Raw genomic sequence first — 15,567 nt, 5'->3', positions numbered from 1 at the left:
TTTAAGTTAGGTGATACATTTAATAATATATAATTACATTTTTTTACCCATCTGAGCCTTGTGTAGGTTCAAGTCCCTGAGATTCCATAGATTCAGTAGTCTCTCCTTCAGCAGTCACCAGTAGCCATCCCGAGTCCAAAGGCCTTTAAACGATATATAAAGAACTCGAGGGTATAAAGCAGAGTCTTGGAGACGTAGTGGAACGATATGGTGGTCTCACTACAGCACTCAAAACCCTGGAAAAGAAAATGTGGAGTTGTTCAAGACTACAGGGATGACATTAATACTGTAGAGATATACCAAAAACTGGAGTCGGAGGAGATGATGATGGAGTGAGGAGAAGATGGAGGGGGAGAGGAGTAGGGAAGAGGAGGAGAGGATAAAGAGTAAGGAATTGAAGGAATAGGGAAAGAACATAAGCAGGAGAAGATGAATGAAGAGGAATAGTCAAAAGAGGAGTAGGAGGAGAAGAAGAAGAAGACGAAGAGGAAGAAGAAGACGAAGGGGAAGAAGAAGAAGAAGAAGCGGTACTACGGGGCTCACTCACCTGCTCATGATCGTGTGCAAGATTCTGCCAATACCAGAAGTCAAACGATTTAGCCTTAGGCACTAATACATCGGAGGGAACAAAGGGGAAGAACCTGGGCCTACCATTCCCATCCCTTGAGTCCCCAGGATGAACCCCAGCAGCTGCCATAAAGCGCCCTGGAGTACAAACAAAATACTGATGTTAGGTTCCTGCAGTCAAGCTTTTTTTTCCCTAAATAAACAAACCATTATGAGGGAGTGTGTATAAAAGCTGTTGGTAAGATTTGTAACGAATTAGTTATTATGAAATTACACAATAATAAATCATTTGTTTCTCCTGCTGTAAAACACGATACAAGATGCCACCGTTACCCATGGCGCCTTCCATGTACAAGAACAGAGAAACAAAAGAAGAATGTCTTTTATGATACTGCCAACTGTTTGATGGGAGAAAATAAAACACCAAGAAGAACTAAGACATGACTAAGGTGACTACATTACCCATCTGGACGTCCTCAGCACCCTGGGAGTGGGCCAGCGTGTTATTCCTCAGGCCAGCTTGTACAAAGGCTTGAAGAGCACCCCGGCTGAGGACGTAGCCGGCACCCCCGCTCATGTAACCCTGAGGAGAAAATATTTATACCACAGTGGCGAGACAGTTATGGTGAGTTACTAGGGGGTATAAAGTAAAAGACATTTTAACCCTGGATCTGTTATTTAGGAGAGAAAATGTACATAACTCATGGATCTTACTGTCACCATGAGGTCCCTATGTGTGGTGTAGTATCCTAGTCTCTACAGCTGCACTTGCTTGGGTTAGTCGTCGTTACCTGATGGAACTTGAGAGACGAAAAATTCCCCTAAAATAGTGGTTATGGGGATGATGATGATGAATAGGGCCTTTATTTGTTTGAGAACACAATATGATGCGGCCTTGGCATATGGTAAAATACTGTATAGTTATTGGTCAATTAATTAGACAAACAAATTAAGTATCGTGGTGAATACAGAGTTAGTTTTCGTTTAGCTTCTCAGTGTTTTTGTTTAGACTAATATTATTGCAACCTCATTAAGTGTTTAGAGACAACAGAGGCCTGGATGTATTGTGGGTCAGATATATAGGGTGGCCTGGAGTGCGGAGGGAGTCAGGTGTTTGAGAAAGTGGGGGAAATTATCGTACTGCACCACAGAAATATAAATGCTTTAATATTTCATCAATTCAAAGAAGTTTAAAATTATTAAGTAAAAAGTAAAATAAGAAAATATATGTTTACGTAATATTACAAACAAATATAGTTTACTTTTTCATTGGGACTTAAAGTACTGACCTTGGGAACAATGTTTTCAAAGTGACAGCCATAGTAGAGCGGTGTTTCGGGGTCCTTGTCGTGCAGCCAATAGCGAAGGTTCTCCAGGATGAGATAAGTGTCGTCATCAGCCTTCACAAACCACTCAAAGTCATCCAGATAGTGAAGGTAAGCGTGACGGAATGAATCCTACACGCAACAGGGGGAGAAAAATTAAGTCTTATTAAACAAATTATGGGGAAATATGAGGTACTACGGACAACTAACTCTTTTACTCAGACCACATTGATCTTCAGAGAGATTACCAAAACCTACACTATGTGTTTGGTTACCTTGGTGGACGTGTTGCTCCTGCACTTATGGGTTCAACACCAATCTCATGACATCCTTAGGTGCAGGAAGGCTATTGTTTCACTGTGAAGATGATGGCATTAAATCTACGTCAAGCAGAGAGATACTTATGTAACGATATTGCCCCGTTCCCATCTGTCCAAAACACCAATGTTTATCATCACTTGTTATAATCACTATACCTTCCACGAGCTTCCTCTACCACATGACCATCTCCAAACATCGCAATATCATATTTTTATCTCATGGGATCGAGTTTATTGATAACCCTTCTATTTGTGTGTGTGTGTGTGTGTGTGTGTGTGTGTGTGTGTGTGTGTGTGTGTGTGTGTGCGTGTGTGTAATGCCGACCATTGGGATAAACCTTATAAACTCCAACCTCGTGCTTCACACCTCCACGTCTAGCATAGTGAAGGAGAAGCTCACGTCTCCCATCCCTTGCCACTCATAAAACACTGAGGAGCTTTTGAGTAAACTTACCCTGGTTTTGTTCCATAGCCCATCACGCCCCCTGGAGGCATGAGGCACAGTTAACAAGGGTAATTCCTCATCACCCGGCTCATCATCCTCCTCTTCTGCATTAGTGACAAAGAGGATCTTGGTGCAGCGACGGCCCCATGTGTGGTATATGTGGATGGCGTGTGTAGTATGGTGGAGCGGGTAGGTCACCACCAGACACAACACTCGCACTCTCTCCATCAGCTGCTCAGCCACGCTTCCATCTAACACCACACAGCGGATGAACACTTATAATACAGCGGTTATCTTAGAGTCGAGCTACAACCATTCACTGCTGGAAAATGCTCTTCAAATGAACCTACTGTTACTTGGGAAAAAGTTACTCAAGTAGAAATATAAATTAGCATCATTAGAGACTACTGAACTAACCTTATCTCCCAGACTTAGCACAGTGGTATCATTCTCAATTGTGCTCTTAATTGACAGAATAATCTAGTAATTTTAAACTTGTTCTGTCAATCAATTAACTCGGACCTTTGTTTAATTCGAATTTGTATTTAGTGATCATAATGTTTGTGTTTTATTGTAATGTTCAATATTTCATTTTATTGCCCGGTAGTCCCTCTATGGTCAAATCGTTTCAAGACTTCACATTAGTCAGGTTGTATTTCTATATAGTGCAGTACAGCCTTGGCATAAACGAAGAATCTATACTCACAACATTTCTTTCCGGGGCCAGAGCGTGTGGGCGGCAGGTCACCCGTGTGGCTAGACATGTTTTGTTTGGTGGTGTGGAGCGGTGCCGAGGGTGGACTGGAGGATGACCCACGAGGAGCAGCGTCCGGAAGAAGGGAGGGATGAGGAGGAGAAAGGAGAACGTTGTCTTCCTGGAGGCCGCCCCACCACTCTCCTGACAATAGTGACGTCAGTGTAGTGTTTGGTGAGGATATACAGCAGATACTATATATTCCGTGACCGATGGTTACAGGGAAATATCGTTCTACAATGGTGAAGATGGGGTACAGGACCACACACTCAGAAACTACCACAAAACTGCCTGTAAGACGTTTATATAAGTAATCATTGGTAGCAGCTCAGCACTAAGGCTCCATTGTAAAATGTACAGAGTTTTCTGCCACTGATGAATCACATCTAACATGTTACTGTGTTATGTACAGTCATTCATAGGATAGTACTTGCAGGTGTTTATAAAATGATAAAGCTTAATAATTTCGCTAAACAAGTGTTAACGTCTGGTAATATCAGCTGATGAGAGCTGTGAGGAGCGCGATACTCACCTAAAGGGAGGCGTGAGGGTGGAAGGTGGTAGGTGGTGGAGAGGGAGAGGGAGGTGAAGTGGAGGAGAGCCAAGGTGAGCCCCAACACGAAGCCTGCCATCAGGGTGAGGAGGCAGTGAAGCACACCCCCGCGGACAACACACCCCGCCGCCTCTCTTACACTCATCTTCCCAGCGCACACCCTGTCAACACGTCTCCAACACATCAGTAATCTCGAGGAGTGTGTCGCTAGTGTTACCAGGCCTCTATGAGTGAACAATGCTAGATGCTTGCATAATAATTGATATACAACAGCCAGTGGTATCTTAGAAAACTCTACTAAACTAACAGCCAATGATTTCTTACTTAAATAACTCTAACCACATTTAATCAGCCTGAATGGGTAAACAAATTTCTTCACGCAGATTAAGAAATATAAAACATTGCAGAAATTGGCACCATCACTCACACACCCCAAGCGGTAAACCTACACACTACGGAAGACTTATTTTAACATAAATTTTTTGAGGAACATTAAAATGAATGAATAAATAAACAGATTACGGGAAGAACTGTATGGGAGGAGTGGAACACCAGGATCGTCTCGAGCGTAGGAGCTGTATGGAGCCCCCGGGAGTCCGTCAGATCAGACGAAGGTGAAAATAATAAAACACATGACCAGATAACATTTCAGAATATATGTATAGAGGCTCTGAATTTGGCAGCTAACAAAATTATTATGTATAAACAACGAGGAAAACAAAAACACCAGAGGATCCAATCTTTTGGGACACTTCCCTAAACTCAGATCATAAAGTAATGCAGAGGAAGCAGCACAAAGAACCTCTTAAACCTTGAAGAAGAAGAGATTAGATTTGATGAAACAAGAGTGAGGAAGGCAGGAGTGTGACTGACCTGTGGAGTGTGCGCGTGGTTACTGGTTGTGCCGGCGCCTGGCGGTGCGGATACTGTACTCCAGCAGGTGGCAGACCTACATTCCACCGCCACAACACTTTCTCAGCGGTAAAATTGTGCTGGTCCATATTCCCTACTTAATGTGTATTCATTGGTATATTTCCCCTCTTCGTGAAAATATTTCTTTATCCTTACAGTCATCTACATTACTTCAACTTCCATGAAAATCCGTACATTTACTTTTATCTGACGAAATTACAAAAAAATTCCTAGACCACCAAGTTAAGGCCACGACACTAACAAACAAAACAAAACCACCAGCTCGCTATACGCACCTTAACCCAATACAACGCCTGACAACATGAAGCAGTGATGTTTATCATGCCCAAGGTGTTCTCAGCCTGGTAAGCTACGTATGCTGAGTTTGGAGTTGTGGTTAGAAAGGATGATTACTGACTAACCCTAGAACTGTTGGAACAATTTGTATGGCTGAAGCATTCTCCAACCCACCATTCGCCGCTCACCTGCCATCCCCAGACCTCTGTGACGTGCTACACTTTCTCAGTGACCCATCCCCGCTGTATAGTACTGCCATGGAGTATTCATCTCTTTATTCAAATTTACCGCCGGTTTTTTCATCGTGACTACTAACTGCAGCTCCACCTCTCCATTAAACCCTTCCTTACTTTGAAATGGTCAGTTTTCCATCACTATCATGTTGGGAATTAAGGGGGCCAACTTTCCATAATTAAACTATTGCAATATTTTCCTCTAATATGACTACTTTTTCTTCTATTTACGTCTTTATACTTCGTTTTGTATTTCCTACTTAACAGTATTGTTAATAAATATTTAAAAAATTATATATTGTAGTGTGTTTACGTTATAATTTGTAAAATATATTTAATATAGTTATCCATAAAACCACTTCTATAACGCAAAAAAGAAAATGGTATATATTGTCGGGGTCACTTACCTAGATCATGCTGGTGTTCTTAAACCCTTCAGTTAATCTAACTTTATATCTGTTGTCATGTATTTCATCTAGTTTTCCTTATAAAAATAGTTCAGTATATGTTCTTAGAGACAACTGTATACTGAGTAAGGTTTATGGTTAATGAAAATACTTATACGTAGTTGTATTTTCATTTCTTTATTAACATATAGTGCAGGAGGAAAAGGGGGAAAGGACTAGGATAAGAGAACTTGCATGTGAAAAATAGGGGAAGGGAGTAGATGGGGGGAGGAGAAGGAGAAAAAGGAAGAAAATGACTGATAGGAAAAGGTAGTTGGTGAGCAGTAGTGTCCTTACGTGTACTTGGAGCTGGCGGACGCTCGCCCCACAAGGGGTCACAGCTCAAGATTGAAGAAGCCGCAAGTCCAGAAAACCGTGAGGGTTGTAAACTCTTGGAACAATCTACCAGAGAGTGTTGTGACGGCACCGAGTGTGAGCTCTTTCAAGACAAGACTTGACCAACACTGGAGCGGGTTCAGGTACATTCAGGAGCCGGTGCATGCCCAGTATTTGCCAACAGTGCGTGAGAGACGTGACCGATCGCCCGGGCGGCGAGCGAGCCAATCTTTTGGTGAAAAAGATAAATGAAAAGGAAAAGTAATCAGAGACGTGACCGATCGCCCAAGCGGCTAACAAGCCGATCAGTGGCGAAGAGGATAAAAGTAAAAAAGTAAAAGTGAGAAACAGTGAAGCCGGAATCTTCGATCTCCAGAACTCTCCAATCGCTTCTTCTTTGTTTTTAATTCCGGGAAAATTTTTCAATTTCGGCCATGGGAAATGAATTTCTGGTTTTGCATTATGCACATTTCCGGAAATTTTTGAGAAAATCTCTCCGTTCCAGACATGGGAACGAATTTTCAAGATTGAATCGTGTTTCCAAAGCAGGAACCTGTGCCGGGTATGTGGATGGGTAGGCTGAAAAGTGCTCGTTAGCTACAATTGGTCGCCTCTGTCATGTGAATGCTTGGGATGCCTATGATTGTCCAATGTATCCCACAGTTTATCTCCTCAAACTCTTCACTCATGGTTCATTGTCTGCTGCCATTGTTTAAACTTGTTTGTTCGCTCACTGCTGTTTTGCATACAATCTGTATTGTGCAGTATTGTACATCACTGTATCAGCATATAATCAGCCAGGAATACCTTTAAAGCAGTGTTAAGAAATAAAGAGTGATTACCCTGTATGCATACATTCAAAAAGTGTGAAAGTACCATATGTACAGTACTGTATATAACAGTGGACAGTGTATGCTAGTGTGTAGAAGGTGTTGTATGGTATACAGTGTGTGTGTGTACAATCCATTCTACATGGAGGTAGAGGAGAGTGGCAGTTAGCAACACCTGGTACAGGACAAAGGCAGGCCATCATGTATCATATCACCATTTGGCCTGCCTGCATCACTAGCTCAAGAAGACAGCATCTGCTGGCAAGTACAGTACAGTATATACAAGTACAGTTGTAGTATACAGTACATTATTTTATTTATTTACAAAACAGTACTGTACTGTACATTGTACAGTGGTTTTAACTGGGTCGTGTGGGTCTGGAACAGTGAGTTTCTCTGATACAGTAGCGGTGTTCAGTCTAGTGTGTCAGGCTTATTTTGCAAGACAGAAACATAGAACTATGGAAAAAGGTGAAAATAATATAATTTTGAATATCACAATGAATAACAATTTATGGCTATACAGTGTACATATTTTTTAAACTTTGATGCACACCTTCTTGAAATGTAAATTTTTGTGCACTTAACACTATCACAAAGAATACTACAAATCATTATCATCAAAGGTTACTAAGAAATACATTAATTTTGATAGTTGTTATTATTTACAGGTACAATGTTTATTGTAGTCATTGATCTCAAATGTTTACCATTTTCCCTTTCTATGTTAAGTAGTGTAAGGACACAACCCCCCTTTTTCCCTTTGAACCAAGTTGTCTACATTTGCAAATTCAGCATTCACAAGCTTTTTAAGAATGTAACCATCACAAATATTGAGGGCCAACTGTACTACAGCATATATATAAAGGGTACCTCACAAATTATATTCAAATGACAATAAATAACTTCTCACTTTATAATTAAAGTGTCAGTAAAGATATACAGTAAATCAAAAATTCCACAAAGATAATAATTTCAGTCAGACTTCATTTGCACCAGCTTTCAAGAAAATCTTTGTAACCAAGTTTAAAGATTACCAGGAGTGAAAAAAAAAATTTCTTCACGTACATTAGATTGAACATGACTACAGGTTATTAGTAAATGTATATTACAGCTCATCTTTTAAAGGCATCTTCATACCAGCATTTGGATTTTGCAGCCAATACTTGTATGCTAACAGTGCTACATTCTTTGCTCCAATTATGCTCATCTCCATGGCACTTCCTGCCCATTCAATGGCATTCACATGATACATACCTGGTAGTAACTCAAAGTCTCCCAACTTTTGGTCTGAATCATAGTGTGGGTATGCTAACCAATCTATAACATTTGTTGAGTTACGCTTACTAAAAAATATATTTAACTGATCTTCTTCTAAAGGTGCTGATGAAAATATTTTCCACACATCTGGATTATCATAAGAGTAGTCATGAGCATCTACAGGACATTGCTTTCCAAAAGAATTAAACATGAGCTTTGGATTTGTCACTAAAATTTCATCAATTGCGTCATCTGGTGTTAATAGAAGACTTTCAGGCGTGACTTTTCCCTGTACCATTGTGCATATAATTCTTTCATAATGACCTGGAAAATCAAATTCCTTCGTAAAATTGACAAACTTGATATTGTTATTATCCTTGGTGAGAGGGGCTGCAATTACAACAATGTCATAGTCTTGACTCCGTAAATCCGAATCGGCAATATTTGATGGATTTTCCTCGGAAAAAACTCTTGAATCTGGGGTTTCTGTTTCACTGGAAGTAACCTGTTGAAGATAATTTACAATACTGTGGTTACTATACCTTACACAAAGTTATCTCATACTTTTACTTTTCATCCTCTTCACCACTGATCTTGCACAGGTGAAAACTCTCACAAGGTATTACCATAAAAGATTATGAAACAAGACCTTAGACAATGGGGAAAAAAAAAAAAAAATCCACCTGCCAAGTAACACCGTGTCAGGACTGGGGGGTAGCTTGGCGTGCTTGGTCATCATATAGTGAGGTGGTGTGAAATAAAGTAAGAAATAATATTGTCCAGGGAGATGTCAACCTCTGTATCTCTAATTAAATGACTCACATAGGTAAACCAAAGCTTCACAGAAAATTAAAGGCATTTATTATTAAGGGACTGATGCAAGACTTCCACAGTGTTTCAAATGCTTCAAGACTACAATTATCCACTAAGTTTCAAATTAACTGTTTTCCTTGCCATCATTTTTTACACGAGGATAACAGTAGAGAAATGTTTTTACAGAAAGGCAGGTGGTGGAACCTTACTTTATAATCAAATACCTCAAGAACAAATAATAAATGGCAACACTTGACTGACTCACCTTAAAATGTCCCTGGCCATTAGGAGTAATCTCAGCCACAAGACGTCTGAGATATGCAGCACGTGAGTGTTTGAGCAGTTCCTCGGCCACACGCTTATTACCCCCACGAACTGACCATAGTTGTGGGTCAGCAGCAGCCACAGCCACAGATCCTATAGAGATGCAATCTATTTACAGTATATGATTTTGTCTCACGAAGGAAGCATTTTATGCTGCATGCGAAGAGTGGAACTGGTCAACAACAAAAAGTGGGGTAATGTGGCAAGTTGTTGGGCTATGTTAAAGAACGGTCTATTAAGAGTGGCTGACAAGGCCTGTGGCTGGACAAAGTGCACAGACAGGAATGTAATAGAATGGTGGTGGAAAGAAGTAGACAGAGTGATGAAGGAGAAAAGAAAAAGATTGTATAAGGCATTGGATGATGGGTTGTGATAAAGAAAGTACCTGGAGGCCAAGAAGTGAGAACAAGATGCATTTGAAAATAAGGTGAATAGTGGAGATGACAGAGGTGAGGTATACATATCAGTAAGGTAAAAAGTGGGAAGAGAAAATGCTCAAAGTGAAAAGGGTGAATACTGGGTACCTACCTGACAACACTGAGTACCTGCTTACCTGACAACACTGAGAACCTTCATGACAAGAGTACCTACCTAACAACACTGATCATCACAAGATTCTATAATTGAGAGGGGATCATACACCAATACAGTATCCAAGATTAAGAATGTTAAGAAACTATTTCATTAAAACACAAGCATAATAAATCACATTGCACCTGCCAAATAACAAGTAGACATAGTTTTGCACTCGATCAATGAAGTCACCTTTTTTTTTATTTATTTATCAAACTTTAGCATCATCCTGCGCTAACCATCCCAAGAACCCATCACCACAACACTACTCACCAACAAAAGCATGCACGTCGGGAGTCTGTCCATAATTGCACAGAGTAACTGCTGTAATTAGTTCACTGATCATAAGGTCGTGGAAACCAAAACCCTTTAGCCATGCAGCTGAGGAATTATGTGTCATCTTGGAGAACATGGGATCCATATCATACAGCAAGGAGGTCACATTCTGGTAAGCGTGTCCTTCTGTCTGGAGAGTGTAAATCCTGAAATAAAATAAAATAAAAACTAAACAGCAATTAAAAAGTGAAGTTCTGGGTAGCAACTAGAATTTGTTTATTGGCATCATTATTATTACACTGTATTATAATTATTATTATTATAATTACTGTACAGTACCGTACTGTATTACATTATTGTTATTACTGTATTGTATTATTATTATTATTAATATAGCATTATGTACATGTGTGAGAGCTTGGAGATACAGTACTGGCCAAGTTGCTTGTTACTACAGTAGATATGTCTGACAATATGCAATTCATTTACACTAAACACAGAGAATGTCAAACTGTATTTACTCTGATGAAAAACTTCATATACTGTACTAAGAATATTTTTATCTTTTACATTTCATTAAACTCATAATGGTTAAGGCATACAGTATCTAGAAATACTTGTACCGTATGTAATAAGTACACATCATAATCAGCCATACACAAACATATTCATAAATTCCATTAAGTAAATTTCTAACAATATCATGAAACATTAAAAAATGTCAAGTACAGTACTGTAATGTAATGCACTAAAACATTTTCTAAGTTGGGTAGTTCTTTAAAACTCCTGTGCTGTACAGTATCTATATGTAAAGGTCAAGTATCAACTCGTGCCAAGGCCAACTTGTCCCCAACCAATTCATACACATTCCTGGCTAGAGGCATAACATATAAATAGGCTGCTAGTACTAGTGATCTATGTCACGTGCAGGTAATTTATCTCTAAATTAAGGGACCTAGTCTTTCTCAAAACCATTGATCTCAGGTAAAGACTACTTAACTCAAGAGCTTTAAAGACTAGCTGTCCTATAACTTTATCACACAACAAAATACTTCCTTCTTTAAAAGGAGAAAATCTGCCTTTCTCTGAAATGTGAAGGACAGATACTGAAATTCCACCCTTAAAACTAAAAAACTGAGTCTAGGCTCAACTGCACCTGTGTCCAGCTCTTCAGCATCCCTACAGAGCATAAAGTGATCCGAGTTCTCTGATCCAAGTTCATTATAAAATGAAATTACAGTATTAATCCCTCATTTTTAAGTCAGTGGATATGGCAACTTACGTACAGGTACAATCAGCACTAGATATACAGTACTTCGGAGAAAATTAGGTACAGCATATCATGAAAACTCACAAAGCTGTTATACCTTTTACAACTGCAATAACCTACATACAAACTGTTGTACAATAAAGGGCTTGTCTCACACACACTATTTCATAAATCTACTTCTCTACAAAGAATTAAACTAAAAATTCTATAATCTTAAAATATTTATAAACTGTCTTACCTGGCAAAGTTTGTCAGCATTTCGTCTGTCAACTGTTTAAGACGATACACATCCCACCCATACCTCCAGAGGAGTTTGACAAAGTTGACAAACTTGTAAGAGTCATCTCGGTACACATACTCTTCACCGTTAAACAACCCCACATTTCCAGAGCAGGCACGGCTTTTTTGCAAGCCTGAAACATTAATTAGTTGGCTTAACACGGAATAATAATAATAATAAAGAGTATAACAAAATGAGGGCCCATGTGAACAGATCATAATAGTACACCAGAAAGATATGGGTGTGCGTGGGTTAATGAAAAATGAAAAGTTTGTTATGTACTACAAGTACTTACTGAAAGACACATGTAAACAAATATTTAAAGTAAAATTTATAAGGCTTTACCTCAATACAGATCTCTAACACCTACAATCATCTCTGTAACTTATACTACAAGCACAAAATCAAACACTTACCAAATTTTGATGTAAAATCCACCATGTACTGATTCTTGGGGTGTATGATACTGCCACCAACCTCATAGTTGTATCCAGCTATTGGAAGTGTGGCCAAACGTCCCCCAATTGCCCCTGACTCATAGAGGTCAATGATGGCATTGTCTTCAAACAGCTCCTTAAGAAAGTAAGCTGTTGATGTACCTCCTATACCACCTCCAATAATTGCTGTATGAAAAAAAATATAAATATATATTTACTGTATATGTATAGGTCCTGAATTATTTTTACGATAAAACAATAGGAAAGCACCCCGTAAATTAAGTAGAAAATGCTTGCCTAATGTGGGGGTGATATGTGATAATTTATGGAGTCTTTGGTGTTTGATCCTAAGGTCCATTGTAGCCATAAGTCACTTGTTACCTCATAATATTCTCAAATTCACCACAAAGTCAGCCCCAAAAGCATTCAAACTAGAGGGTTTCTATTGTATATGAAGACAATGTGAGACTCATGTCTGTACCAAAAAAAGGTATGGCTGATCTGAATGATTTGGTTCTGCAATGCCAAAAGGAATGTGCATTGCTGGTGTGATGTTACGACTCATTAGCCTTTAACCTTGACGGACCATTGTTGCTTATAATACAGTACCCATTTTTAAAAGCTAAGGTTGCTTTTTGAAGGTACAGTATAACTAATAGATGTACAGTACAGTATATACTATTCCCAGCCATTAATGATGAGAAGGTTCCTGGGTTTCAACACTGAAATATTACACAATTCTCTCTGGACAATTCAGCCACAGACAACAATACAGGTTAATAGTCACCTATTTTTGGAGGGGCTGTATCAAAGCCACTAACATCCCGTAGGGCCTTTGATGTCCTCACTTGTGTCAGCAGCCCCAGTAAGCAAAGATTCCAAACTTGAAGCATATTTCAGTTATTTCTGCAGCAAAGAAAATGAGAGAATATCAGATTTTTGTGATGTAAAAAAAAGAAAAGAAAAAAGAAAAGCAAAACAAAATTAAAAGAGAATACATATCACTAAATATTTTTAATAAAGTCACTGGCACTAACCACAAGAAATACCAAAAAGTTAATATGACACAATAGTAAAAGGTTTAGTAATAACAGTGGTGCAACATATTGATATACTGTACTGTGCAGAACAATTACTTCAGTGATAAGAAATATAAATATTGTACCTAACTATGCTATTCTGCATTATATGTTACTGTACTGCACTATTCCCTTTGAGAACAGTTACACTAGGTGAAGAAAGACTAACTACTGTATAAGCTTAGTCAAAACACTCCACCATCAGGTAGTCGGATTGACCCCGATGCTCAGTGAGTCGGTGTATGCTTGAGGGCCGTCCACAAAAAAACATAAAATTACACCATATCATAGTAAGTTCTTTCTGTTTAATATACCTGAGGGTCCTGGGGATGGAGCCCCATGGTTAGGTTGGTGCTCTTCTAACAACTCCTATGCTACTTGATTTTCTTTTTAATAAGGTTAGGTTTTGTTTAATTTAGAAATAAACACTTTAACACATTTGCACAAACTATGTCAGTGTCCACTATAAAACAAAGTGAAATTGCAGCATTTTTTTAATAATTTTTGATGAAAAATTGGCGGCGGGTCAGTCGTTAATAATTATCCGATGAACTTAACCATGAAGTGTGTAAGTTGTGGAACACTGAAACCTATGACAGTGGTGAGATGACAGTAAGTAATAAAAATGGGTAAATTTTTACAAGTGGACAACCACGGCTAATTGGCGGCAAAAATCAGGGTCACATTCCTTCTAATCACAACAAAAAACATCAGAAAAACACATTGCTCAGCAACCAAAAAGCAACAAAAGTTCTGTGCATTGCTGTAATTTTTTTTACTTACTATCATCCAAAGAACATTTGTGGAAAAATGAACGAAATCGAATGTGTTCTGGTGCTAGCCATCTGCTCCAGGATTATCATGTCATGACCTCTACCAAATCCTAACGAAATAAAATTTGAAGTAGAGTTCCTTTTCGAGATAACTCCATCAAAGGCATTTCGTCTTATTAATTCTCCTCAATTAGTAGAGTCTTACTTCCCTTTCTCTTCCCCGCAATGTTGCTTCACTCTCTCTTTTACGGGTACTACTTTAACGGGCAATGTTCGGTGGATTTGGCATCCTGCGTACCGCTGGCAAGGTCGTGGGCTGGTAACACACGTCCTGTCCACAGTTTCTCTGTGGATGTCGGTCACACTAGAATAACCCGTTATAGTACATCCTTCTTTCCTCACACAGCCAAACTGTGGAATGCTCTGCCCTCTTGTGCTTGCACACTCATACAATCTGTCTCGCTTTAAAAAGCTGGTTTTCCAGCATCTTCATGGTGTAGATTAATATAACCTTTTCCATTTCTATCTTTAATTTCTTTTTATTGTTATTTTTTTCTCCCCCCAGGTGGGACGATGACCTGTGCCTGGGTGGGCTATTCCCCGTAAAAAAAAAATCTAAAAAATAAAAATAAAAATAAAATAAAATAAATAAAAATAAATCAGTACAGTACCTTCTTGAATTGTACAACACAACCCTACAAGAGTACCGGCAATCACTATCAAGCTTGCTTGGACTGGGTGGTGCTCCTTCTCTACACATTTATCAGATATTCATCGTAAAATCCTGATACAGTAATTGTATTGGTTAGCTCCTTTCTTAAACTTTATCAGGAGGTGTATGAGGTTCAGTAATCACGTGACAGTGGTTAATTATCTTGATGCAGCCTTAATAAACCAATAGTTACAACCACCTTCTCTTATTACACTGTCGCCCTTCTTCCACTGATCGACTCGCTCACTGCAGCATGATCACTTGTTCGAAGCTGTTCAATATGATTGCGAACAAAAGTAAAGTATTTATTTTTCATAATTCACTCAAAATTTATCAGAATACCAACTTAAGCAAAACTTTGAATGCTAAATACATATGCGGGACTGTTTATGAATATATGTACTAAGAAAAAGAGAGAATTTTATAAGTTTCACCTTGTACAGTAACACAATCGAAGACATTGTTTATACCAAGGAATACAGAGGAAGATTGAGTTATCCCTTAACACCTATTATCTTCTTGGTGACCTCTGAATGACCCGCTACCTGTGAAGAATACCACATCATAAAGAACACTTTGGTCACATGGTTAACTAGTAAAAAAATAAAGTTCTTCACACGCATTTGTGTTTTTATTCATAGTCGTATATTTATTTATGCTTCATTTTATATTTGACTAATTAAATCAATAATTATTTAGATTTTTTTATGTTTACCGATGAACAACAGTGTTAAAGGGATAAAGGGTTAGAG

General features: G+C 38.8%; 2 protein-coding genes across 5 annotated transcripts; both read right to left on the bottom strand.

Annotated features, from left to right (window-relative positions):
* On the bottom strand, positions 1–4,980 carry LOC121876810 (glycoprotein-N-acetylgalactosamine 3-beta-galactosyltransferase 1-like). The gene is made up of 8 exons (XM_042382226.1): positions 4,838–4,980; positions 3,944–4,125; positions 3,364–3,555; positions 2,667–2,908; positions 1,857–2,024; positions 1,030–1,150; positions 548–705; positions 1–236 (listed from the first exon to the last, which is right to left on the bottom strand). Exons 1-8 carry the CDS (start codon positions 4,963–4,965, stop codon positions 108–110), a joined length of 1,320 nt encoding a protein of 439 aa, XP_042238160.1. The 5' UTR covers positions 4,966–4,980; the 3' UTR covers positions 1–107.
* A 2,680-nt stretch (positions 4,981–7,660) lies between these two features.
* On the bottom strand, positions 7,661–15,079 carry LOC121876822 (prenylcysteine oxidase-like). Of its 4 annotated transcripts, none has more exons than XM_042382257.1 (7): positions 14,775–15,079; positions 13,039–13,157; positions 12,231–12,437; positions 11,773–11,947; positions 10,262–10,470; positions 9,357–9,508; positions 7,661–8,783 (listed from the first exon to the last, which is right to left on the bottom strand). In XM_042382257.1, exons 2-7 carry the CDS (start codon positions 13,142–13,144, stop codon positions 8,127–8,129), a joined length of 1,506 nt encoding a protein of 501 aa, XP_042238191.1. In that variant the 5' UTR covers positions 13,145–13,157; positions 14,775–15,079; the 3' UTR covers positions 7,661–8,126. The 4 variants fall into 4 exon arrangements, with proteins under 4 accessions (XP_042238191.1, XP_042238193.1, XP_042238194.1 ...); XM_042382259.1 differs by having other exon boundaries at positions 15,028–15,062; XM_042382260.1 differs by having other exon boundaries at positions 15,015–15,034.
* Between the last annotated feature and the right edge of the window lie 488 nt (positions 15,080–15,567).

The sequence above is a fragment of the Homarus americanus genome, unplaced genomic scaffold (assembly GCF_018991925.1).
Source record: "Homarus americanus isolate GMGI-L3 unplaced genomic scaffold, GMGI_Hamer_2.0 scaffold50281, whole genome shotgun sequence".
Classification (NCBI taxonomy): domain Eukaryota; kingdom Metazoa; phylum Arthropoda; class Malacostraca; order Decapoda; family Nephropidae; genus Homarus; species Homarus americanus.
Note: the sequence above shows the minus strand (reverse complement) of the source record. Positions and strands in the feature narration are given on the sequence as shown.